This window comes from Falco cherrug, chromosome 19 (genome assembly GCF_023634085.1).
Source record: "Falco cherrug isolate bFalChe1 chromosome 19, bFalChe1.pri, whole genome shotgun sequence".
In the NCBI taxonomy this organism is placed as follows: Eukaryota; Metazoa; Chordata; class Aves; order Falconiformes; family Falconidae; genus Falco; species Falco cherrug.
The window spans coordinates 2168960-2190127 of NC_073715.1; the positions used below are offsets into that span (position 1 = coordinate 2168960).

General features: G+C 64.2%; 2 protein-coding genes across 2 annotated transcripts in view; both read left to right on the forward strand.

The window, feature by feature from the left end:
- INTS3 (integrator complex subunit 3) overlaps window positions 1–16219 on the forward strand; it is a 43062-nt gene extending 26843 nt beyond the window's left edge. Inside the window, exons 15-30 of the mRNA XM_055697030.1 lie at window positions 740–859; window positions 2268–2397; window positions 3293–3347; window positions 4370–4473; window positions 5053–5097; window positions 5541–5660; window positions 5805–5958; window positions 7767–7835; window positions 9716–9791; window positions 11384–11497; window positions 11583–11631; window positions 12642–12809; window positions 14607–14707; window positions 14903–14975; window positions 15088–15244; window positions 15376–16219. Of these exons, the coding sequence (XP_055553005.1) occupies window positions 740–859; window positions 2268–2397; window positions 3293–3347; window positions 4370–4473; window positions 5053–5097; window positions 5541–5660; window positions 5805–5958; window positions 7767–7835; window positions 9716–9791; window positions 11384–11497; window positions 11583–11631; window positions 12642–12809; window positions 14607–14707; window positions 14903–14975; window positions 15088–15244; window positions 15376–15453 (1613 nt within the window). The 3' untranslated portion in view covers window positions 15454–16219. The remainder of the gene's footprint in view (window positions 1–739; window positions 860–2267; window positions 2398–3292; window positions 3348–4369; window positions 4474–5052; window positions 5098–5540; window positions 5661–5804; window positions 5959–7766; window positions 7836–9715; window positions 9792–11383; window positions 11498–11582; window positions 11632–12641; window positions 12810–14606; window positions 14708–14902; window positions 14976–15087; window positions 15245–15375) is intronic.
- Window positions 16220–16900: 681 nt separating this feature from the next.
- SLC27A3 (solute carrier family 27 member 3) lies at window positions 16901–21168 on the forward strand. Its single transcript, XM_055696960.1, has 10 exons — window positions 16901–17401; window positions 18254–18463; window positions 18541–18699; window positions 18789–18913; window positions 18987–19181; window positions 19263–19353; window positions 19432–19630; window positions 19776–19873; window positions 19960–20090; window positions 20169–21168. Exons 1-10 carry the CDS (start codon window positions 16936–16938, stop codon window positions 20343–20345), a joined length of 1851 nt encoding a protein of 616 aa, XP_055552935.1. The 5' UTR covers window positions 16901–16935; the 3' UTR covers window positions 20346–21168.

Below are 21168 nucleotides of genomic sequence, written 5' to 3' on the forward strand. Positions count from 1 at the left end.
GGGAGCAGGGTGCGTGCGGAGGGAGCCCGTGGTGGGTGCTGCCTTCCCGGCGGTGGTGCTGGCGCTTTCCCCGGCTGCCCTGCAGCCTTCGGGGGCTCCCACCGCGACTCGGGGAGAAGGGGGCTCCGGCTGCTCCTCGTGATGGATGGTTGTGGTCTCCCTTCACCTCGGCCCTGCTGCACGCTAAAGATGCACGCTACCCCTTCCTCTCTCTGCTCCGTGGGGGCTACTTAGCCTTTCTTCTCTGTAGGCTAATTGATTAACATAATTAGGTTAAACAAAGAGCAAGCATTTCTAAGCCCTATTTAACAGGAGAGCACTGCCGCTTTGCCAGACCTGCTGGGGGGCTGTACGCGTAAGCCTGTCCGGTTTTCCTGCTGGAGGGGCTGCGCCGGGTGAGGGGGGACCCCCCAGCCCCCAGGCCTGCTGCCCTGAGCCTCCTGGCCTCGCTGAGCTGGCGATTGGGGGGGGCTGCTCTGCTCAGGGGCTGGGGCTCAGCACTGAAGGGTGCTGGGCAGCTGAGCTGGAGAACAACCCGCTCCCGCCGTGCTCGGCGCTGGCTGGGGATGGCTCAAGTCACCGGGAGCGCCCTTCCCCAGCTGCCCAGGGTCCGGCGCTTGGCCGGATCCGTCCGTTTGCAAAACACACTTATTTCTTTGCCGCCCGTGGGCAGGATGCACCCTGCCCCGGGCTGCCAGCCCAGCCAGCCCAACCTCACCTCTTCCCTACGCTCCTGCAGTCAAGATTGAGGAACCCGTTTCCATGGAGATGGACAATCATATGTCAGAAAAGGATGACAGTTGCTATGACAACGCCGAGGCCGCGTTCAGTGACGATGAAGACGACTTGAACAGCAAAGGTGAGGAGTGCAGCCAGCCGGCTGGTGCTCTCCAGCGCTCCTGCCTCACCGCAGCGTGACACGCTGCCGTTGGCCTCTGTGCCGGAGAGCGTTTCCCTGCTGGCTCACGGGCACCTTCCCTTCGTGATGGAGGACTCCCCAGGCAGACTTCTGCAAGCATGGTTCCCTCAAAGCCCCTCTCCCACCAGCAGCAGTAATTGTGGTGCTCCAGGCAGGACCCCCTTCCCAAGATCCAGGTTTCCCTCTGTGGGACGGGGTGGTGAGGGCGATGCTCGGCTGCTTCCCCGGCCCTGATGGGCAGGCTCGGTAGACCTGATAGAGATGTGTGCTCAAAGGGAAAGGCTGCTGGGCTTCACCTCCTTCCCCAGAGCTCAGAGCCTTCGAACGTGGCGCTTTCTCCACCCGTGTGTCCTCTCCAGGTGTCTGATTAGCCCCCAGCCCCGCTGCGCTACATGCTTGGGCATCCCTGTGGCAGATACCGTGCCGGCTGGTTGGTTTGGGAACAGGGTGTCTCTGTTCTCGGGCAGCTGCTAATGAGGCTTGGGCTTCTAATTGCTCAGCCACACGGTTTTCATTACACTCGCTCCTTCTCGAAGCCATGGGGCTGAGAAGCCTACATGAGGCCAGAATTGCCTCTGCTCACTCTCTGGAGCCAGAGGCATCTCGGGCTGTTCCTGGCCGTGCTGGTGGGACTGGTGGGCTGCCTGCTGTGCTGGAGGGTTATCCCTGCGGCAGGGGAGGGGGCGCAGGCCCAGGATGGAGCAGGGGATGTGACACTGTGCTGTAGCACTGTCTTCAGGAGTCCCACTGAGTTCTGCCAGGTGCTTAGAGGCCCCCAAGAGGGACACAGGCTCGAAAGCCTTGTGCAAGAGAGGATTTTTGCAAAGGGGATCGGCCACCTTGCCCCGTCCCTTCGTGGCAGCTGCTTTGTGAGGGCTTCTGCCTTGACCGTGGCGCTACTGGACTCTGCTGCGGTTCATTTTTGTGGCCTGGAATGAGCCTGGAGGACGAAGGTGTGGAAAAGCACTTGGGGTATCTCAGTCCCAGAGTCCTGAGCATGAGTGTTTGTGCCGGGAGTGGAGAGAGACCTGCGGGCTAGCGATGTTTGTGGAGCATGTTGAAGGACAGGCGAGGCGTCAGGGTTGGAGGTTGCACTGAACGGGAGCCACCGTCCCAGACACCCCCTGCATTTGGATCCCATCCCACCTTCCTACTCGCTGTGACCTGGACACATCTCCAAAGGGTGAAGGCAAGATCTGAGGCTGGGGGCACGCCGCTTGTCCTGGGCTGGTGACTGTCCCCGCAGCCCCACACAACTCCCGCTGCTAGGACAGAGGTTGCCTCCGGTGCTTCTTAGATGTAGCTGTTGGGAAAATAGATTATTCCACTGTTGCTTCCTTTGTTGCAGGGAAGAAGAGGGAGTTCAGGTTTCATCCGATCAAAGAAACCATTGTGGAGGAGCCTGTGGATATCACACCGTTCCTGGACCAGCTGGATGAGTCACTGAAGGATAAAGTCCTGCAGCTGCAGAAGGGAAGGTTGGTATCGTTTGATCATGTTTGATTTCATGTTGATCTCTTCAGGGCAGCGACACACGAGACCTTTCAGTGCTGTTGTACAATGCTGCTTGCTCCAGAGCAAGGCTCATGCAGTCTCCTGGCTTGTCCGCCTTTAACACAGAGAGGTCCTCCTGCACCATTCCTGTGGGAAATGTCCAGTCCCGGTGGTTTTGAAAGGTGTTGGGTTAAGAGCCCTGTAAGTCATCCTCGGAGCAGGCTCAGACCAGGACACACCAGCAGTTTGCTGGGGGCTACAGCATTTCTCTGGATCAGGGACAGGAAGGCAAAAGCTTCAAGTTTCATCTTTCTCCGCTGGTGGATCAATGAGGGGAGCCCGAGTGGGCTTTTGGGGCCGTTGCTGCCTGGCAGTTTCAGTACATCTCTGCATGGGGCACGTTCCCCACAGGGAGAGATGTACCTGCGTCTGCATGTTCTCTGGACTTCTCCACCTCCACTCCTGATTTTCAGTGACCTTGGAATGAAATCCCTCTAAAGAAGGTTAAGAAAAAGCTCTTGCTTTGCAGACCTTGGCATAGTAGACTGATTGAACGTAATTTATGTCTTTATGGCTTCAAGTTCATTTAATCTAATGCTTTTAGTCATTTAATTTGTCTTGCTGCAGACAACCTCGGGCACTTTTGTAAGTAGGTGCTGTAGCATTGCGCAGCGTGTTCTTCCAGGGCTGGGTGCCTGCAGCGTGAGCTGCTGAGCCGTGCCTTCCCCTGAGCCTGGCACCAGCACAAAGCAGAACCTCCTCTGCCCTCAGGTCCTGGGGGGGGCTCCCGAGCCGAGCCAGCTCAGCACAAAGCCCCCTTGTCCCTGCTCTCGGTATCTTCCTATGTAACTTGGATTTCCTCTTGTTTTTGTGCTCCAGCGATACGGAAGCTCAGTGTGAGGTCATGCAGGAAATCGTGGATCAAGTCCTGGAGGTAACGGCACAGACCTGGGGAGCAGCGCTGCTGCCTGCCTGTAAAACCAGAGCAGCTGGCGTGCGGTGGGCCGCCCCCCGAAAATGGCACGATGCAGGAATATCGGCGGCTGTTAAACAGCCCCGAGCTGCTGCTTGCGGCTGGGCTCTAGCACGCGAAGGTCGCTCCGTCCCTGCTCTGTTTCCTCACACCCTGCGCCCGAACGTCCCCCCACAAACGCTGTCAGACGGGACGTGGGGTGAGGCATGCTCACATCTTTGACCCCACGCGGCTGCTTCGGGGGGTTCTGCGTGCGCCTGGGATCTGCCAGGAACTTCTAGAGGACATCTTGGATTATTTTTGTTGTCTAGTAAAACCAAATTCTCACTAGCAAAATATTATTTCCCCCCTGCCCATGTTCACAGACTTTGGAAGTGATAGTATTTTTTTGAGAAACATCTTGAGCAGTTTCTCTCTCTAAAATTGGGTTTAGAAAATGCAGCTGATACTTGGGTCTACTCCGTTGCTTTCGGCCCTGAGCTTTGTGCTCAGGAGAGGCTGCAGCAAACCCTGCCCAGCGAAAGAGCTGCGGGTGTTTTCCAGGAGCTGAGCGTTCGGAGCGGGGTTGCATCCCCTGCCTCTAATCAGCCCCCTCGAGAGTCAAGTGGCCTTGTGGAGTATGAGTGCAGCTTCTCGCCTCTGTAGGAACAGGAGGAAGGGGCTTTTCGGGGTCTAGGTCCTCGTTACCTCGGTCCCTGATTGCAGAGGGAGAGCTGAGCTCGGTAAATGACTAGCCATTAGAGGATAAGTGTCCCACAGTGTGATTGTGGAGTGCTCTTCAGAGCTGGGCACCAGTTAGAGGCTTGTCTTGCTGATGGGCAGCCCCTGGTGCTGCAATACAGCAGCAAAACGGCTCCCGAGCAGCTGGGGGTCTGTCCCCTGCAGCAGTGACTCTGCTGGGACCCCTTCGGCTGTACCTGGGCTGGGCAGGCAGGGCTCGAGCTTGCGCTTGCTCCTCTCATTCCTTCCTTTCTCTCTACCAGGAGGACTTTGACTCGGAGCAGCTCTCGGTGCTCGCATCCTGCCTCCAGGAGCTATTTAAGGCTCATTTCCGTGGTGAGGTTTTGCCTGAAGAAATCACGGAGGAGTAAGGATCTTTTTTTTTTTAATTTTCTTTTTTTCTTTTTTTTTTGTGTCTCATCCTTTCATACTGGGACTTGGGCTTTTCCCGGTAAAATAGTTGCTGTTTTCGGAAGGCTGTGCTGAAGCCAGCAGCTTCCCTTGCGAAGCAATCCAGGGTTCACAAGCGGTCAGCGTGGAGCTGCTCAACAGTTGTCACATCCAGGGGCTCAAAAGAGACCATCCTCCCCCTCCCCACAAGCGCAGGCAAAACCGGCTGGTGCTTGTGTCCGCACTCGGTTTAGGTGATGCTCTGGTGGCTTCTGGCTGGCTGACTGGGGCACGTGACATCCGAAATACTCCGGTCCCTGCTGTGCTCACACAAACCAGCACCCTACGCTCTTTTTCTGGGATTTTATATTGGGCACGGAGTCAGAGCTGCTGGGCTTTGTTAGTGGGACCGTTCCTGCCTCCTCGTTAGCTAGAACTAACCCTTGGTGGCCCCAGGACCGCAGCGAGCGAGGTCCAGGGATTTTTCCCAGTCGTTGTTGGGGAGACGCAGAGGGTGGGTGCTCACAGAGCTCTGACTGTCGCGTTTGTCCCGCAGGTCTCTGGAGGAGTCGGTGGGGAAGCCCCTCTACCTAATATTTAGGTATGTCTGTTCTGAAATGTTTAAGAATTTAATTAGGGCTTGCTTGTCTGCTTCCCGACCACCCGTGGGTGTGAACCCTGTGGGTCTAATTCTGCACACCCCTGCTTGCCCTAGGGCTGATCCCAGAATCAGAGGAGCTGGTGGTTTTGTGTTTTGTTTAGTAGAAAGACTTAAAATACAGGAAAATCACGGCTCATTTGTGGAAGCCTGGGATCCCTGGGTAACTGAAGTTTGCTGGCTCCTGACCCCTCGGCTGCTGCACGCCCTGCCGTCCTCTGCGGCTGGGGTGGGAGAGGTGGCCACTGTGGCCAGCCCAGAGGGTGCCACCACCCAGCACCACGAGCTGGGTTTCCCTGCAAGCTGCTGGTGCTCGTCGTTAGCGGAGGAGCTGGTGTGCGGCATCCCGGGTAACATTGCTGTCTCCCTGTCCTCTCCTCCCCAAGGAACCTCTGCCAGATGCAGGAGGATAACAGCGGCTTCTCGCTGCTGCTGGATCTCCTGTCAGAGCTCTATCAGAAGCAACCCAAGATTGGCTACCACCTCTTGTACTATTTAAAAGCCAGGTAGGCCAGCGGGGATTGCGGAGAAGCGTCCGAGCTCCGACTTGGCTCGCGCTGCCTCCGAAAGACAGCTCGGCGTCGTACCACCATCCCGCTGCGGCACGGGGCTGGCCGGCTGCCGGCTCACCTGGGCACGTCTCCTTCTAGCAAAGCCGCAGCGGGGAAGATGAACCTGTACGAGTCCTTTGCCCAGGCCACGCAGCTGGGGGACCTGCACACTTGTCTGATGATGGACATGAAGGCCTGCCAGGAGGACGATGTACGGCTGCTCTGCTACCTCACCCCCTCCATTTACACGGAGGTAAGGCCCCTGCCAGGCGCCAGGGACCGCGGTTCAGACGCACGGGGCATCCCCTCGCCCTCCTGCAGGCTGGCTGGGGGCTGGGCTGCCTTGCTGCTGAGCTTCGGGGCTGGTACGCTGCAGCAGAGAAAACGTAGAGCCTGGAAAAAAGAGATCTGTCAGGCTGAGCCCAACGCAGTCTCCATCAACCCCCAGCCTGACTCGACGGGGGTCAGCGTGCCGCCGTCGCCATCGACGTTCAGCTGCCGTCCTGCCTGCTCACGGCCCCGTTGAAGCCTGACGCGGGTGGCGAGGTGCTAACCTGGCTGCCCCACACTGGGCTCACGCGCGTGCCCGGCTCCCAGCACCACACTGCGTGCTCCCTGCTTAAAGGGGTTTTTGCTCTTGGCTGCTTTTCTTCTGGCGAGCAGCAGGCGAAGGCTCCGAGCAGATGTGTCGAAGCGGGGCGGGGGGGGGAAGCAGTGCTGGGAACGAGCTCTGCTGCCTGCCCCGAACCCCGGGGTTTTGCACGAGGTTTTCATGCTTTCAGCGCGCGGTGCTGAGGTGGAGCCAGCGGGACTGAGCAGAGAGCGCGGTTGGGACGGGGAGCCGGGCTTCTGCAAGGGATGGGTCACGGCTCGCTCCGGTTCACACGGGCTGCCTGCTGTTCCCGGGATGCTCGCTGCCCAGCGCGGGCTGCAGCCTCCTCTCTGACATTGCAGGGTGGAGGCTGCTTCCAGCGATCGCCCGGCTTCAGGGAGCGGTGCTGGGGCTTGGAGAGGGGCAGGGTAACATCGTGCACTCCGCATAGACGTAGGGGTCACAGTTCTGCCTGTACTTTCTCATTCCCTGGGAGGAATGAGCTGGCCCCACTCCTCCCTCCTTTCTGGCTGGTTCAGTGGGAACATCTGCTGGGTGTTGAGGCCGTCCAGCCCCGTTCCTCAGGAGTGCTTCCCAGGGGCTTCGGTGGAGAAAGGGGCACGGCAACAGCCTGGAGAGGGGAGAAAAACCTGCACAAGAGCAGGCACCGCACCTTGCCGCAGCGTGGTGCCTGCTCCGGGCAGGATCCTGGTGCAGAGCAGCAGCCGGATCCCCTCCCTGGTCCTGGGGGTTCAACCTTGCTCCCCAAAGTGGCGTCAGGCTGTTGCTGCCCCCGTGGGCACAGTGACCAGCTCCCGTCAGGCAGAATGTTAAAGTGAATGTCCTGAGAGCTGCCCATCGGGACAGCCAGAGCCCAACAGTGCAGCTGTAGCTCGCTGCCGCCAGTTTTCCTGGCCTTTTGCCCCGTGTGTTACTTTTTTATTATTATTATTATTTCCTCATAGCGCTGTGTAACACACGAGGCCCTGGAGCAGCGAGCGAAGCTAGCAAGGACGGGGAAAAAGGGGGAACGTGAACTGCTGGGGTCTGGCTGACCTCTGCCACCCACCAGGGAAGCAGCCGGGCTCCTGGCGCGGCTCTGCCGGGACCGGGTGCTTGGTGCCGGCTGCATCTCACGCATGTGCTGATGCCAGAGCAGCGAGCTGCCTTGCAGCCCTTGGCCTGATCCTGCCCGCTGCAGGCTGCGCACAGAAACCAGCCCATCAACCCTCCTGCGCTTCCTTGGCTCCTTTTCCCCTCTTCCCGCAGCCACTTCCCCACCGCCTTTAGGAAGCGGTGCTGGTCCTGGTCCTGGTCCAGGCAGGGCGATGCTGCCCCTCACAAGGAGGAACGTGTGCGTGTCCGTGAGCCGAGGAGGGGGTTTGCCTCGGCTGCGGCGATGGGAGCTTTCGACCGGCCTCTCCCTCATGCCTTTTCCTGAGCCCTGCCTTGCTTTTGTGCTCTTCCAGTTCCCAGACGAGACCCTGCGAAGCGGCGAGCTGCTCAATATGATTGTAGCTGTCATAGACTCATTCCAGGTAAGGAGGGGACCGGTGGCAGAGGTGGGAGGAGGCAGCACATCCCCGAGGTGGCAGCTCTCCATCTCCTCCGCTCCCGGGGGGTTTAAACCTGAATTGGCTCATCCGCAGGGGATGCAGGGCGGAATGTTTAGTCCTGTCCTTGCCCCCGTGCTTGGGTTGAGGCACGGGGCTTTGCGAGGAGCCCCCAAACCTCCAGGCATCTCTTTCCCATGAGCTGCTGCTTGAGAAGGGATCCCTTAAGTTCCCTCTGGGTTCCCTTGAGAAGGCTGAACCCGCGCTGCTGCTTTCCAGGGATCTCCCTGCCCGCCGAGCGGCGTCCCGAGGGAGATGGGTCTGGCTTCGCAGGCGCTGGAAAAAAGCACTGCCACGGCCAGTGCTGCGGTGGGCAGTCGATAATAATAATAATTATTATCAATAATCCCATTGGCAGGGAGGTGCTTAGTGCGGCTGGGGAGATGCAAAGCCACGAGCGGTGGCATGAGGGGCACGTGTGTAGGCGCAGGCAGCGCGTCCCCTGCGGCCGGCGGGCGCCCACCTCTCCCCATCCTGGTGGGAGATCCGCCGCCGGCTGAGGGGTGGAAGGCCAAGCCCTCGTTAGACCCTCCTGGAAGGAACCTTTCACCGTGGTCACACCGAGTTGCCATGAGCAACCCAAAAATAGTCAGGGTGAAAGCTGGGGGGGGGGGGGAGGTGGGCACGGGCAGGAATGCTGCACTGCGTGTTTCTGCTGTCTGGGCTCGTCTGGAGCGTGATCTGCCGATAACCCTTTAACTCGCCCTATTTATACACCATTCCCGGCCGGTCCTGCTTTTCCCAGCTACGCAGGGGCCAAAACGCCTCGCCAGCAAGTTTTGCTTGGCAGGCTGGAGCTGAAGCTGGGTACAGGAAAGGTTTGAGTCACGATGCCCTGACCCCCCCCCCGCCCCCAGCTCAGCCCTGTGCTCCCTCCTGCTCCTGGGCTCTGCCCCCTGCTCAAATGCAGAAGTTTTGTTTTTCCCAGCAGAGGCCCGTAGCGTTTCCTCTCCCCTCCCTTCGCCAATTCCTTCATTCCTTCCTGTTATTCTTCATCTGTTTCCCCACGATGCTCTGGCTGGGTGGCCCCCGCGCCCGTCCCGCATGGGGTCTGCGAGCGGAGCCGTGGGGCAGCTCGGTGTGCCCCCAGCACCCTGAGCAGGCTGGACCCAGGAGCAGGGGGCAAGGCAGATGAGAGCCAAAAGCAGGGAATGGTGCTCCCCAGCTCCCATCCCTGCTCCGGTACAGCCTGGGAAGGCTCCCCGTGCATCCCGGCCCCCTGCGTCCACCTCTCCCGGGGATGAAGGGGGTGAGTCACTGCAGGAAGCACCACGCGTCTGGGTAGTGTCAGCTCTCATCCTGCAGACCAGGGACCACCCAGGGCCCCCAGCAGAGAGGGCTGGGGTTGTCGGAGCTTTCCCAGCAGGCTGCCAAGCCCTCCCCGCTGCCAGCCCCTGGGTGGGCTTTGTGCATCCAACAGCAGAAGCCTGGGTCTGGGGGTGCCAGGAGCACGAGGAGCGGGTCCCCATCCCACCCGCCCTGGCCCAGCCTGCGGGAGCTGCTGGCTGTCCTGCCTGACACTTGCTCCCCAGCCTGGGGGTGGGTGTGTGAAACCATTAACCTCTCCTTACTTCTTTGCCTCTGCTGGTCCCTGGTGCTGCTTAACCCAGCTCTGATTTATGAGCCACCTGCAGCCCACGGCGTTTCTGAGACTCCCCGCTGGATCTCTGCTCTTGCAGGGATGCTTGATGTCGGCAGAGCGACAGCTTCTGTGCTTGCTCGCCAGGCCTGCCAGTGGTCGCCTGCGTGAGAGGGCTTCTGCAGAGCCCCAGCATCCCGCTCACCCCCTTTTCTCTGCCACCCAGTTGCAGGAGCTGGTGTGCCACGTGATGATGGGGAACCTCGTCATGTTTCGGAAGGACTCGGTGCTGAACATCCTGAGTGAGTAGCACTCCTGCAGGGGAGGGTGGGGGTGAAAGCAGGGAGCAGTTCCCAGGCATCCCCAAGCCTTCCTGCCCATCAGGCCCCCGTTTTACAGAGAGACCCCCAAATCCCCGGAAAGGGAGAAGGCTGCAGCCGTCGTCACGGCTTTGCCCTTGGCGATCAAGGGGGCTGTAGCCTGTGTCAAGCTGTGCTAGGTCAGCGATGCCGCACGTGGCTGCGCCACTGCAGGAGAGAGCCCTGCAAGAAGCCGGCTGCTCATGCGATGCCCGAGAGAGGCTCCTGGGCTCTCCGTGTTTTGCCGAGGTCTGGATTTCCTCGTGGTATTATTGCTGCTGCTTAAAGGATCGGTGCCCTAAACCGGATTGTTGGATTTAGCAGTGTGGTCCAAGCTGTGAGCTCTAATGGGCTTTGCCGGGCTGGCTGTGCGATGGGGCTCCACACATCGGCAACCTGCCCAGGCAGAGAGGGGGGAAAAAAAAAAAATAAAGAGGAAGGTTCCAGAACGTCACCCAGCTCCAATGTCCCCCAGCTCCGCAGCCTCTCCACGTGGTCCCAGCTGCTGCGTCTCTGGGGACGCGATCTCGTCACGGCGCAAAGCCGTGGCTGGTGCGGCACGGTTGGCGGTTCCCTGCGGTGCAGCAGCTGATCGGGGGGTGCCAGGCCTTTCTGGGGACAGCAGTAACCTCTTCCCGGGGTGAGGGCAGCTGGGAGGTGGTGGCAAAAGGGCGGTCGGAAAAGTTGGAGCCGGGATTTCCCTTTGGTTTTCTGTTGACTGTGACACCCTGAGAGCAAAAAGGCCCTCGCTGTTGTTTGGTCTGTCCCTTGGACCACCCTGAACTAACAGAACAAGCCTCTCGGAGGGCCACCAGCCCTTTGCCAGGGCCACAGTCCCCCCAGCATCACCAGTGGGTGACCCAGTTCCTCATGCGGCTTTTTCATGGGGCTTCAGCTCGCATCTCCGCAAGCCGCTGCCTCTCACATGGTAGAAAAACCCTTCCGGTCCCCAGCCAGCGCTGCGTTTCACCCACGCGTGCCCTGTGGCTCCTGCTCCGCCGTCGGAGCTGGCCCGGGCTGCAGCCCTCTGGGCCGGGGTGGTTTAGGGCAGAGCCGGTGCAGAGGGCTCGGTGCACGGGGACCGGCAAGTGTTTCCCGAGAGAAGCCCCATCGCCCTGATCCGATGGCTGCCTGGATCCAGCTTTGGTGTTACACAAGCTGCAAGCAGCGGTCTAAGCCCATTAATTAAAGAGCCTTGTTAATTCTCTTCCTCTGAGCCCCGAGCAGCTGCTTTCATGACTTTGCAGCTCTGCCACCCGCTACCCCGGTGCCACCTGCCAGGTCCCCAAGCCCCCGCTTGGCCTGGGCACGCACGGGGCCGCCTGTGCTGCTCCCACAGCTGCCCTGGCACGGTGCAAACCCCGACACGCCACGGGGCTTCAGGCACGGCACCCCGCTCTGGGATGGAGGGATGGGGGGGACGGCGGGCAGGAGCAGCGGGGCTGTGCAGAGCTGTCTGCGGTGGCTCCGGCAAGTCCCTGCCATTCTCTGGGCACCATGCGGGGCTCTCCTCACCATCCTCTACTTCCTTCTAGTTCAAAGCCTGGACTGGGAGACCTTTGAGCAGTACTGCACCTGGCAGCTCTTCCTTGCACACAGCATTCCTCTGGAGACCATCATCCCCATCCTGCAGCACCTCAAATACAAAGGTGAGCGGTCCCCTGTGTGGGAGAGGCACGGCCCGGGCCGTGGTGGCCAGGAGCTCCCGTGCTGAGCGTGTCCTTTCCTTTGCAGACCATCCGGAGGCGTTATCCTGCCTGCTGCTGCAGCTGAGGCGAGAGAAGTAAGTGCCGCAGGGGCACAGGGCAGCGCAATGCTCTGCGGAGGGTTCTGTGGCCCCTGGCACACCGCGGCTGGTGGCTTTCTGGAGCACTATCAGCATGGCAGGGACAAGGGGACACCACCCGCTCCGGCTTGGGCCACTGGAGATGCGAAGTGTGGGGCAAAGGGCTCTCGCTGGTGCTCTGCAGCTCCCTGGGGCGCGTGTCCTGCCCTAGAGCCCCTGGGGACAGCGAGGGGTGGGCACGTGTGACAGGACCCCAGGCGGAGTGCCCTTGCCGAAGGCGGCGGCGGCTCCCTGCCGTGCCTCAGCTTTGGCAGCACCACGGGCCGAGCACCAGCGCTCAGCCCGAGGGCCAACGGGGCCATTTGTCACCTGGCCCATCCTGGAGGCCACCGCTTCATGGAGAGCAGGAGCCACCTCAGCGTTGATCTGCGCTGCCTCTGCCTGCGCAGGGGGCACTGGGCACATCCCACCGCCCTTGATTTGTTTTCATTATTGTGGTGAATTAATTAGCACGAGGCCGGCTAATTAATCCCAGCTCTAAATGGCGTTGGTGAAAAGCCCATGGTGACAGAGAGCGCAGGGGCGAGCGCAGGCTGCGAGCGTGTGGTGGCACTTGTCCCACGGCGGGGAGGGCGCGGGGCTGGCAGGACCGACGGGTGACACGGGCTGGGCAGGGAGCTTGGTGGCAGCTGGTCCCCAGGATTCCTTGCCAGCCACCCCAGGGAAGCAGAGGGTTGTGAACGGTGCCCGTCATCCCCCGAGCCCAGGAGCCAGCGCCGCTGGGGCTGTCACCGAGCGGGGGGGTCCCGAGCGGCGTTTGGGGGAGCTCGATCCCAGTCCGGGCTGTGCCAGGTCCCTCCCGGCACGGCAGCTCCACAGGCTGGTCACATCCAGGTCCAAAGTGTCCCATCAGGGTCAAGTGGGCAGCAGTGGCAGAAGAGAGGACCCCAGCTGACCGGGGTACAGGCCACTCGTCCCCTTCACGTGCCCTTCCCCGTTTGCCACAGGCCCAGCGAGGAGATGGTGAAGATGGTGCTGAGCCGGCCCTGCCACCCAGATGACCAGTTCACCACCAGTATCCTGCGGCACTGGTGCATCAAACACGACGACCTCCTGGCCGAGCACATCAAGTCGCTGCTGATCAAGAACAACAGCTTACCACGCAAACGCCAAAGGTGAGGGTCCGGCGGGGGGGGGCACAGCACCCCCCAGCCCGGCAGCCGAGGGACGGGCTGCCCCGTGTGTGGGCAGCCGCGGTGCCACGTGCGGTGAGCGCAGCGTGGGCATGCCAGCCCATCCTGCCGGTGACGCCGTCGTCTCCTTGAGGCTGGGACGGTGCCGCTGCCCCCCAGCCGGCCAGGACCCTTTTATCCCGAGCCCGTGACCCGAGCGGTGCGGGGAAGCGCTGTCAGCAGCCTTGGTGCTCCTCTGCCGCGGCGCTGGCCGGGCAGCCCCCTTGCTCAGCACCGCGGTGCCCGCCCCGGCACGGCTGGGTGTTGCCGGAGCGTCTTTTGGTGCAAATAGCCTGCCGGCTGGGATTGGCTTCGTCCCCGCTGGGATGCTGCTGCCTCTGGGGTGCATGGAGTCGGGGTCCCCCGGTGCAGTGGGACTAAAGGATGCAGCCAGGCTAAGCCGGAGCCTGCGGAGGTTAAATCCTGGCTCCCGGGGGCAAGATTCCTGCTCTCTGCCTTTGGAGGGAGGGGGCAGGGGGCTTGTTCCCGGCCCCCCTCCCCGGGCAGAGCTCTGGGTGCGGGAGGAGGCGGCTGGACCTGACTGTGGCAGCCTGGGGGGACGGGAGAGCAGCACCGGGATGCTGCAGCTGCTCCTGCACCGCTGCACCGGCTCCTGGCCACGGTGGCACCTGAGATGCCCCCTCCCCCGACCCCAGAATGTCCCTCGGCGCGGGGCAGGGGCGCTTTCGGCTCTTTCCCAGCCCTCGCTCCAGCCTCAAGGACCAACATCGGGCTGCGAGGCAGCGTCAGCCCTCGACGCTTGCCAGGGCGAGAGGCTCCTGGTGCCGCTGCCTGCACCGTGCTGGGTCCCGGCAGCGCGGGCGCGACCCCCGCCACCGGCAGCCCCTCGGCCGGGGTCTGGGTTTGGGGCAGAGGAGGGTGGGCTGCTCCAGCAGCCCCCAGCCCGCTGCGGCGGGTCCCCTTGCCGGCTGGGTGCCTGCGGCCCTTTGCTGGAGTAGGAAGGACATCTAGTGTGGGAAAGCAGAGCAGCACCGCGCTCCCACCGCAGCGGGTCCCCAGGGACCCCCAGCCAGCACCCGGGGCACGGCCGGCTCGCACGGAGCCTTGCCGGGAGCTTTGCCGGCACCGGGATCGTGCTGGTGCCGCTGGTGCCGGTTGCACGCCAGCATCTCGGCCACCTCTGGGTCCCCACCAGGTCCCCAAAGTGGCGACTGGGGAGTCTGAGGCTTCGTCTGTTCCTCCGCGTTAACGGCCTTTCGCAGCCGAACAACGCGGCTGTTTTCCCTGTGGTTCCGTTCCGGGATCCGAGGCGTATCCAGGTCTGATCCCCGCTAATTAGCGGGCAGCCAGCTGAGCCCTGGCTGTTGGCAGCACCCCGGGTGCTGGCACCGTGCACCATCCTGCGGCCGAGGCTCGGCGCGGGGTGCTTAGTGCTCCCCAGAGCTGGCGGGGATGGAGGCAACCAGCACCCTCAGCAGGATTTATCCCCTTAATCCCTGAGCCGGAGCAGCACACACAGACCCCGCATGTGCCAGAGCCAGAAAATGAGGGGCAGCGCAGGATCCATCCCAGGGCCCCCCTGCTCTGGGTGGGGGGGGGCACCCTGGGGCAGGGTTGTCTGCACCCCACATTTTTTTGGGGGGTTGGGGGTGCTGCTGCAGGGCCGTGGTGCTCGGTCCCCCCACAAGCGGGGTGCAGCCTGTCTTTGGGGGGGGACTGGCTGGGGGTGGGCAGGAGGAGCAGGGTGCTCAGTAACGGGTGCTGCTCCTCTGCCCTCAGCCTGCGCAGCTCCAGCAGCAAACTGGCCCAGCTGACCCTGGAGCAGATCCTGGAGCACCTGGACAACCTCCGCCTCAACCTGACCAACACCAAACAGAACTGTGGGTACCACCGTGCAGCCGCCGCATCCCGCGGGCGCGAGTGGGAACCGGGATGCTCCCGCATACTGGGAGCCCCTCACAAAGCAGCCTGAATAAGAAGCCCTGGATGGGGGCGGGGGGGTGTCCACTGCCTCGGGGGGTGGGAGGCACACGCTGTCAGGTCTCTGACCCTCGTTTCTTCTGGTTCCTCGACAGTTTTCAGCCAAACTCCGATCCTGCAGGCGCTGCAGCACGTCCAGGCCAGCTGCGACGAAGCCCACAAGATGAAGTGAGTCAATCCTGCCCTGTCCAGCGCCGGGTGGCCTCAGGACCACGATGGGGGTGCCCTGACAGAGCCTGCCCCCCCCACCCTGCCCCCCCCACCCCCTGCTTCCTTCCAGGTTCAGCGACCTCTTCTCCCTGGCCGAGGAGTATGAAGACTCCTCCACCAAACCCCCCAAAAGCCGTCGAAAAGCCACCCTCTCCAGCCCGCGCAGCCGCAAGAACGCGGCGCAGCCGGCCAACAACGAGGAGGAATCGGCTTCCAGCAGCGCCTCGGTAAGCCCCCCCGGTTCCCCCCCGGCACCCCGCAGCCCCCTGGCCACAGCCACACCTCGAGGAGGCTCAGGCAGGAGCGGGGTCCCCCCCCCGGTGGCGGTGACCCCCCACTTGCCCCTCTCCCGGCACAGGAGGAGGAAGACACCAAGCCCAAACCCGCCAAGCGGAAAAGAAAAGGCTCCTCCGCCGTGGGTTCGGACAGTGACTGAGGGCTCTGCCCCCCCCACTCCCCACCCCCCCACCCCCCCCAAAAAAAAAAGGGACGCTTTGGGGATGCCGTGGTGCCCACCGACCCTGCCACGCTGGGACAAAGCCATCGCCAGGACGGGAAGGAGAGCGCGGTCCCCTCCAGGAGCCGTGGGGGACACCCCAGCTCCCACTGTGGTGGCCGTGGGTCTGTGCCCACCCTCCCCCCGTGACTTTTTACCTCTTTTTTTTTTTTTTTTTTTTTTTTTTTGGGGGGGGTGGGAAGGGGCGATTTTTTACCAACAGCCGGGGAGGGATCGGAGCATGCAACCCCGTGCCCCAGGACCTGGCTCCAGCCCCTGGCCACTCGTGGGGCAGTGTGGACAGGGCTCCCCGAAAGGGGACACGGCCCAAGAGGGGACACGGCACCACGGCGAGGGGAAAGGGGGGATCTCGGGGCGGGGGGGGGGGGGGGGGTTGCATCACACGTCCCTATTTTTGGTATGAGAACTGTAAATAAACAGTGCAAACTGACGTGCTGCTCCAGGATGCTTTGGGGAGGGAGGAACGTGTCTCCCTGCCTGGGGGGGCGAGGGGACCCCAACCCCCCGGCAGCCTCCGCTCCCTCCCAGGGCGCCCCCGGGGGGGCTGCTGCGGGGGTGGGGGGGGACATGCCAGCGCCCCCCGGTTTGGTCGCCGCTCTGCCCCCCCCGCCCCATCACCCCCAGGGCTGTTATAGCGTTTTTAAGTGTTTTTAAAAAAAACAACAATAAAAAAACCTCTCAAATGTTTTTGTACAACGAGGCCACCGCTCTGTGCCGTGTCCCCGGGGGTCCCCGCGCCCGGTGTCCGTCCCCCCCCCCCACTCCCCCCCCCCGTGGTGGTGCCAGTTCCCCCCGAGCTGGAGAGGGAATCTGGGACAAGGCTGGGAGCGTGGGGGGGGAGGCTGGGGGAGGGGAGGGGACTGGGGTGAGTGGGAAGGGGGTGGGGACATGATGGAGGGGCTGGGGGCGGAATGGGGGGGCTGTGAGGGGGAGCATGGGCCGGGGGATATGGCGGGGGAGGGGCAGTGGTGGGAGGATGGTGACACGATGGGGGTCTGGGGGGGGGGCAATGGCTGGGGCGGGGGGGGTGAGGTGGCTGAGACAGTGGGGGACAAGGGGCTACAATGGGGGTCCCGGGGGGGCGGGGCAGGACTGGGGTGGGGGACATGGGGACACAGTGGGGGGGGGACAAGGGGCTAGAATGGGGGTCCCGGGGGGGGGGCGGGGCTGGGGCGGGGAGCGCGGGGTCCCTGCGGGGGGTGCCGGCCGTACGGCGGGGGGGCGTGGCCGGGCTGTGACGGGGGCGTGGCCGGGGCGTGCCGGAGGCGTGTCCGAGGGGCTGGCGGAGGCGTGGCGGTGAGCGTGCCCCAGGGGGGGCGTGGGGCGTGGCGGGGGCGTGTCCGGGGCGTGCCCAGCGGCGGGGGCGTGGTCCGGGGGCGTGGCGGGTGCCGGCGGCGGGCCATGGCGCTGGCGGCGCTGGCGGCGGTGCTGGCGCTGGTGCTGCTGCAGCGGCTGCTGCGCCCGCACCTCTGGGCCGACCTGGCGTTCGCGGCGCGGGCGGCGCGGTGCCGGCGGCGGGCGGGCGGCGGCGGGGGCAGCCTGGCGGCGCGGTTCCTGCGGGCGGCGCGGGAGGCCCCGGGCCGGCCCTTCCTGCGAGCGGCGGCGGGCGCGGAGCCCTACGGGGGGGCGGCGCGGCGGGTGGCGCGGGTAGCCAACGCGCTGCGGGGGCGGCCCCTGGCGGGGGGCGCGCTGGGGCCGGGGACCACCGTGGGGCTGCTGGTGGGCAACGAGCCGCGCTTCGTCTGGGGGTGGCTGGGGCTGGCGGCGCTGGGGGCCCGGCCGGCCTTCCTGGGCACGGCGCTGCGCCCCGCCGCCCTCCGGCACTGCCTGCGCGCCTGCGGGGCGCGGGCGCTGCTGGTGGCGGACGGTGAGCCGGGGAGGGGGCTGGGGGGGGTGGGCACCGGGGACGAGGGAGGGCACCGGGGGGAGGTGATGGAGAGGGGGCTGGAATGGGACCGGGGCTGCGGGGGGGACCAGGGGAGTTGGGGAGGGGGCTGGCATGACTCTGGGGGCAGAGGGGGAGCAAGGATGGAGGGGGCACCGGGGGGAGATGGGGAGGGGGCTCCAATGGCTGCGGGGAGGACAGGGGCTGCAGGGGGACCAGGGGAGTTGGGGAGGGGGCTGGCATGACTCTGGGGGTGGAGGGGGACCAAGGATGGAGGGTGGCACCGGGGGGAGATGGGGAGGGGGCTGCAATGGCTGCGGGACCGGGGATGGGGGGGGCACAGCGAGGGGGTGGCTGCAGGAGATGGGGGGGCACTGGGGGTGACAAAGGCTCAAGGGACAGGCTGGTACCGGGGGCACAAGCGAAGGATGAAGGACGGGGCTTGTGGGCACCGGGGATGGGGGGGGTGGGAAGGTACCGGGGGCAGCAGGGTGGTGCCGGGGCCACTGTGGGTGACAGGCTTAGGGGCACCGGGTTGGCACTGGGGGTCTCCAGGGGAGGGGGAGTCCGGCCAGCCTGGGGGTCCGGGGGTGGTTCAGCTCAGGGGCGATGGGGGGGGACACACGGGTCCCTCCAGTTGTGCCATGTTTTGGTCCCCCCCCCCCAACTGGCCCTATTGCTGAGCCCCACATGGGCCCTGCCTGGTCGCCCTGGGTGGGGGTGCTACCCACAGGCACGGGTGGGGAGGGTCCCCATCCCCACCCCACGCTCGGGGGTGCCATGGGCTGCGCCCTGGACCTACCCCCCGCCAGCCTGTACCCCCCTTCACCCCAGACCTGTTTGCGGCGGTGGAGCCCATCCTGCCCAGCCTGCAGGAGGATGACATTGTGGTGTGGGTGCTGGGCGCGGGGCCGTACCCCCCCGGCGTCGTGGCCTTGCAGGAGCTGCTGGACGCAGCCTCGGACGAGCTGGAGCCCGAGGACGTCTGGCAGCCCGAGGACATGAACGACACCTGCCTCTACATCTTCACCTCCGGCACCACCGGTGGGTGCCTGGGGCTGGCGGGGTGGGGTGCCCTGGGTGAGCCAGGGGGGGGCTCAACGCCATCGTCCCCCTCCCAGGTCTCCCCAAAGCCGCCCGCGTCTCCCACCTCAAGTCCATCATGTGCCTGAGCTTCTACGAGCTGGTGGGAGCCTCCAGCCGGGACGTGGTGTACCTGGCGCTGCCGCTCTACCACATGGCCGGGTCCCTCCTGGGCATCGTCGGCTGCATCGGCATCGGTGAGCAGGGCCGGGGGAGCCAGGGCCAGCACGGTGATGTTGGGGGGGGAGCGTGTGCTGATCCCCCACCCCATCCCGGCTTTCTGCAGGAGCCACTTGTGTGCTGAAGGAGAAGTTCTCAGCCAGCCAGTTCTGGGATGACTGTCGTGCCGAGGGCGTCACTGTCTTCCAGTACATCGGGGAGCTCTGCCGCTACCTGGTCAACCAGCCCCAGGTCGGGGGGATGGAGCTGGGGTGGGGGGTGACCCTGGGGGGGCACCCCCACATCTGACCCTGCCCCCCCGCAGCGCCCTGGGGAGCGGGAGCACGGGCTGCGGCTGGCGGTGGGGAGTGGGCTGCGCCCCGATGTCTGGCGGAGCTTCCTCCAGCGCTTCGGCGCCATCCGCATCGTGGAGACCTACGGCATGACCGAGGGCAACGTCACCCTCTTCAACTACACCGGCACCCCGGGCGCCGTGGGCCGCAGCAGCTTCATCTACAAGGTAAAAGGGGAGGGGGCTGTGGCCCCCCACCCCGCGCCCGGCTCAGCAGGGTGCTAACGCCCACCCGGCCCCTCTCCCCAGCTCTTCTCGCCCTTCGAGATCGTGCGCTACGACGTGACGGAGGGAGCACCAGTGCGGGACGCGGCCGGGCGCTGCATCCGTGTAGGGACAGGTGAGTGCAGGGATGGAGGGTGGTGGGCTTGGGGGTCTCCCCATGGGTGCCCCCCATCACGTGTCCCCATCCCTGCAGGCGAGACGGGGCTGCTGATCGCCCCGGTGACCCCCCGGACCCCCTTCCTGGGCTACGCCGGCAGCCGGGAGCTGTCGGAGCAGAAGCTGCTGCGGGGGGTGTTTGCCGAGGGTGACACCTACTTCAGCACCGGCGACCTGATGGAGCAGGATGCGGCTCAGTTTGTCCGCTTCCGTGACCGCACCGGGGACACATACAGGTGCCAGAGCCCCCCACCTATGGGGGGGGCACCCCCACCACCTCTGCCTTGCCCCATGGGGACAGTGCAGCAGCCCCACACCCCCTCCGCTGCATGGCTGGGGGGCTCATCCCCATCCTGCTCATCCCCATCATGCCCTTCCCAGGTGGAAAGGTGAGAACGTGGCCACCACGGAGGTGGCCGAAGCCTTGGTGGCCCACGAGTCCCTGCAAGAAGCCACCGTCTACGGCGTCACTGTGCCAGGTACCGATGCCCCCCCCATGCCAGGGCCAGTGTCACTGCCCCCCAGCCCGGCTGTGCCCCCACCCCAGCCCTGCCCTTTCCCGCAGGCCACGAGGGTCGCGCTGGGATGGCGGCGCTGGTGCTGCGCCCCGGCTGCCGGCTGGACGGGCCCGCGCTCTACCGGCACGTGGAGCAGCTGCTGCCGCCCTACGCTTGGCCCCGCTTCCTCCGGCTGCAGGTAACGGGGTGGGCTGGGGGGTCCCCGGGGGATATGGGGGGACCAGGGGGTCCCCAGCCCACCCCATCGCCCTCCCAGGAGCGCCTGGCGATGACTGAGACCTTCAAGCAGCAGAAGGTGCGGCTGGCGCAGGAAGGCTTCGACCCGGCTCGTGTCCCCGACCCCCTCTTCCTGCTGGATGAGACCACCAAAGCCTACGTGCCCCTTGGCCCCGCACTCTGGGAGGGGGTCCTGGAGGGGCGCCTCCGCATTTAGACCCCACCTGGGTGCCCTGCACCTATGGGTGTCCTGGGACCGGGTGCCCAAAGCACCCCAGGTCTGTCCCACCAGCACCAGCTGCCACGCGGGCTCCCTCATGTCCATCTGGCAGGTCTCCACCTCCATCCCGTCGTCCCTGGGTACCCCACATCCGTCCAGCTGTCCCCAGGTCTGTCCGGCCATCCCCTGGTCCCCACATCCATCCTGCAGGTCCCCAGGTCTATCCCACTGTCCCCATGTTCACCCTACAGTCCCCAGGTCCACTCTGCTGTCCCCAGCTCCCCACATCCCTCCCAGGGGTCCCCACATCTGTCCTGCCATCCTGCTGTCCCTAGGCACTCCACATCCATCCTGGGGGTCCCTACGTCCATCCTGGGGGTCCCCACATCTGTCCTGCAGGTCCCCACATCCATCCTGCCATCCCCAGGCATCCCACATCCATCCTAGGCGTCCCCATGTCTGTCTGTCCCCATGTCCCTCCCGGGGATCCCCACATCCGTCCTGCCATCCTGCTGTCCCTAGGCACTCCACGTCCATCCTGGGGGTCCCCACATCCGTCCTGCAGCTCCCTACATCCATCCTGGCGTCCCCAGGCACCCCACATCCATCCTGGGGGTCCCCATCTCTGTCCTGCGGGTCACTGTGTCCGTCCTACTGTCCCTGTGTGCATCCTGTCCCCCCTGTCCCCACCTGTGGGTCACCTGCCCCAGCCACCAGTGCCTTCCCCCCAGGCCAGAGTCCCCCTCTTTATATGAACAAACTTTTTCGGGTTTTTTTTTTTTTCTCTTTTTGGGCAAATAAACTTTTGTAGCAAGTCTCA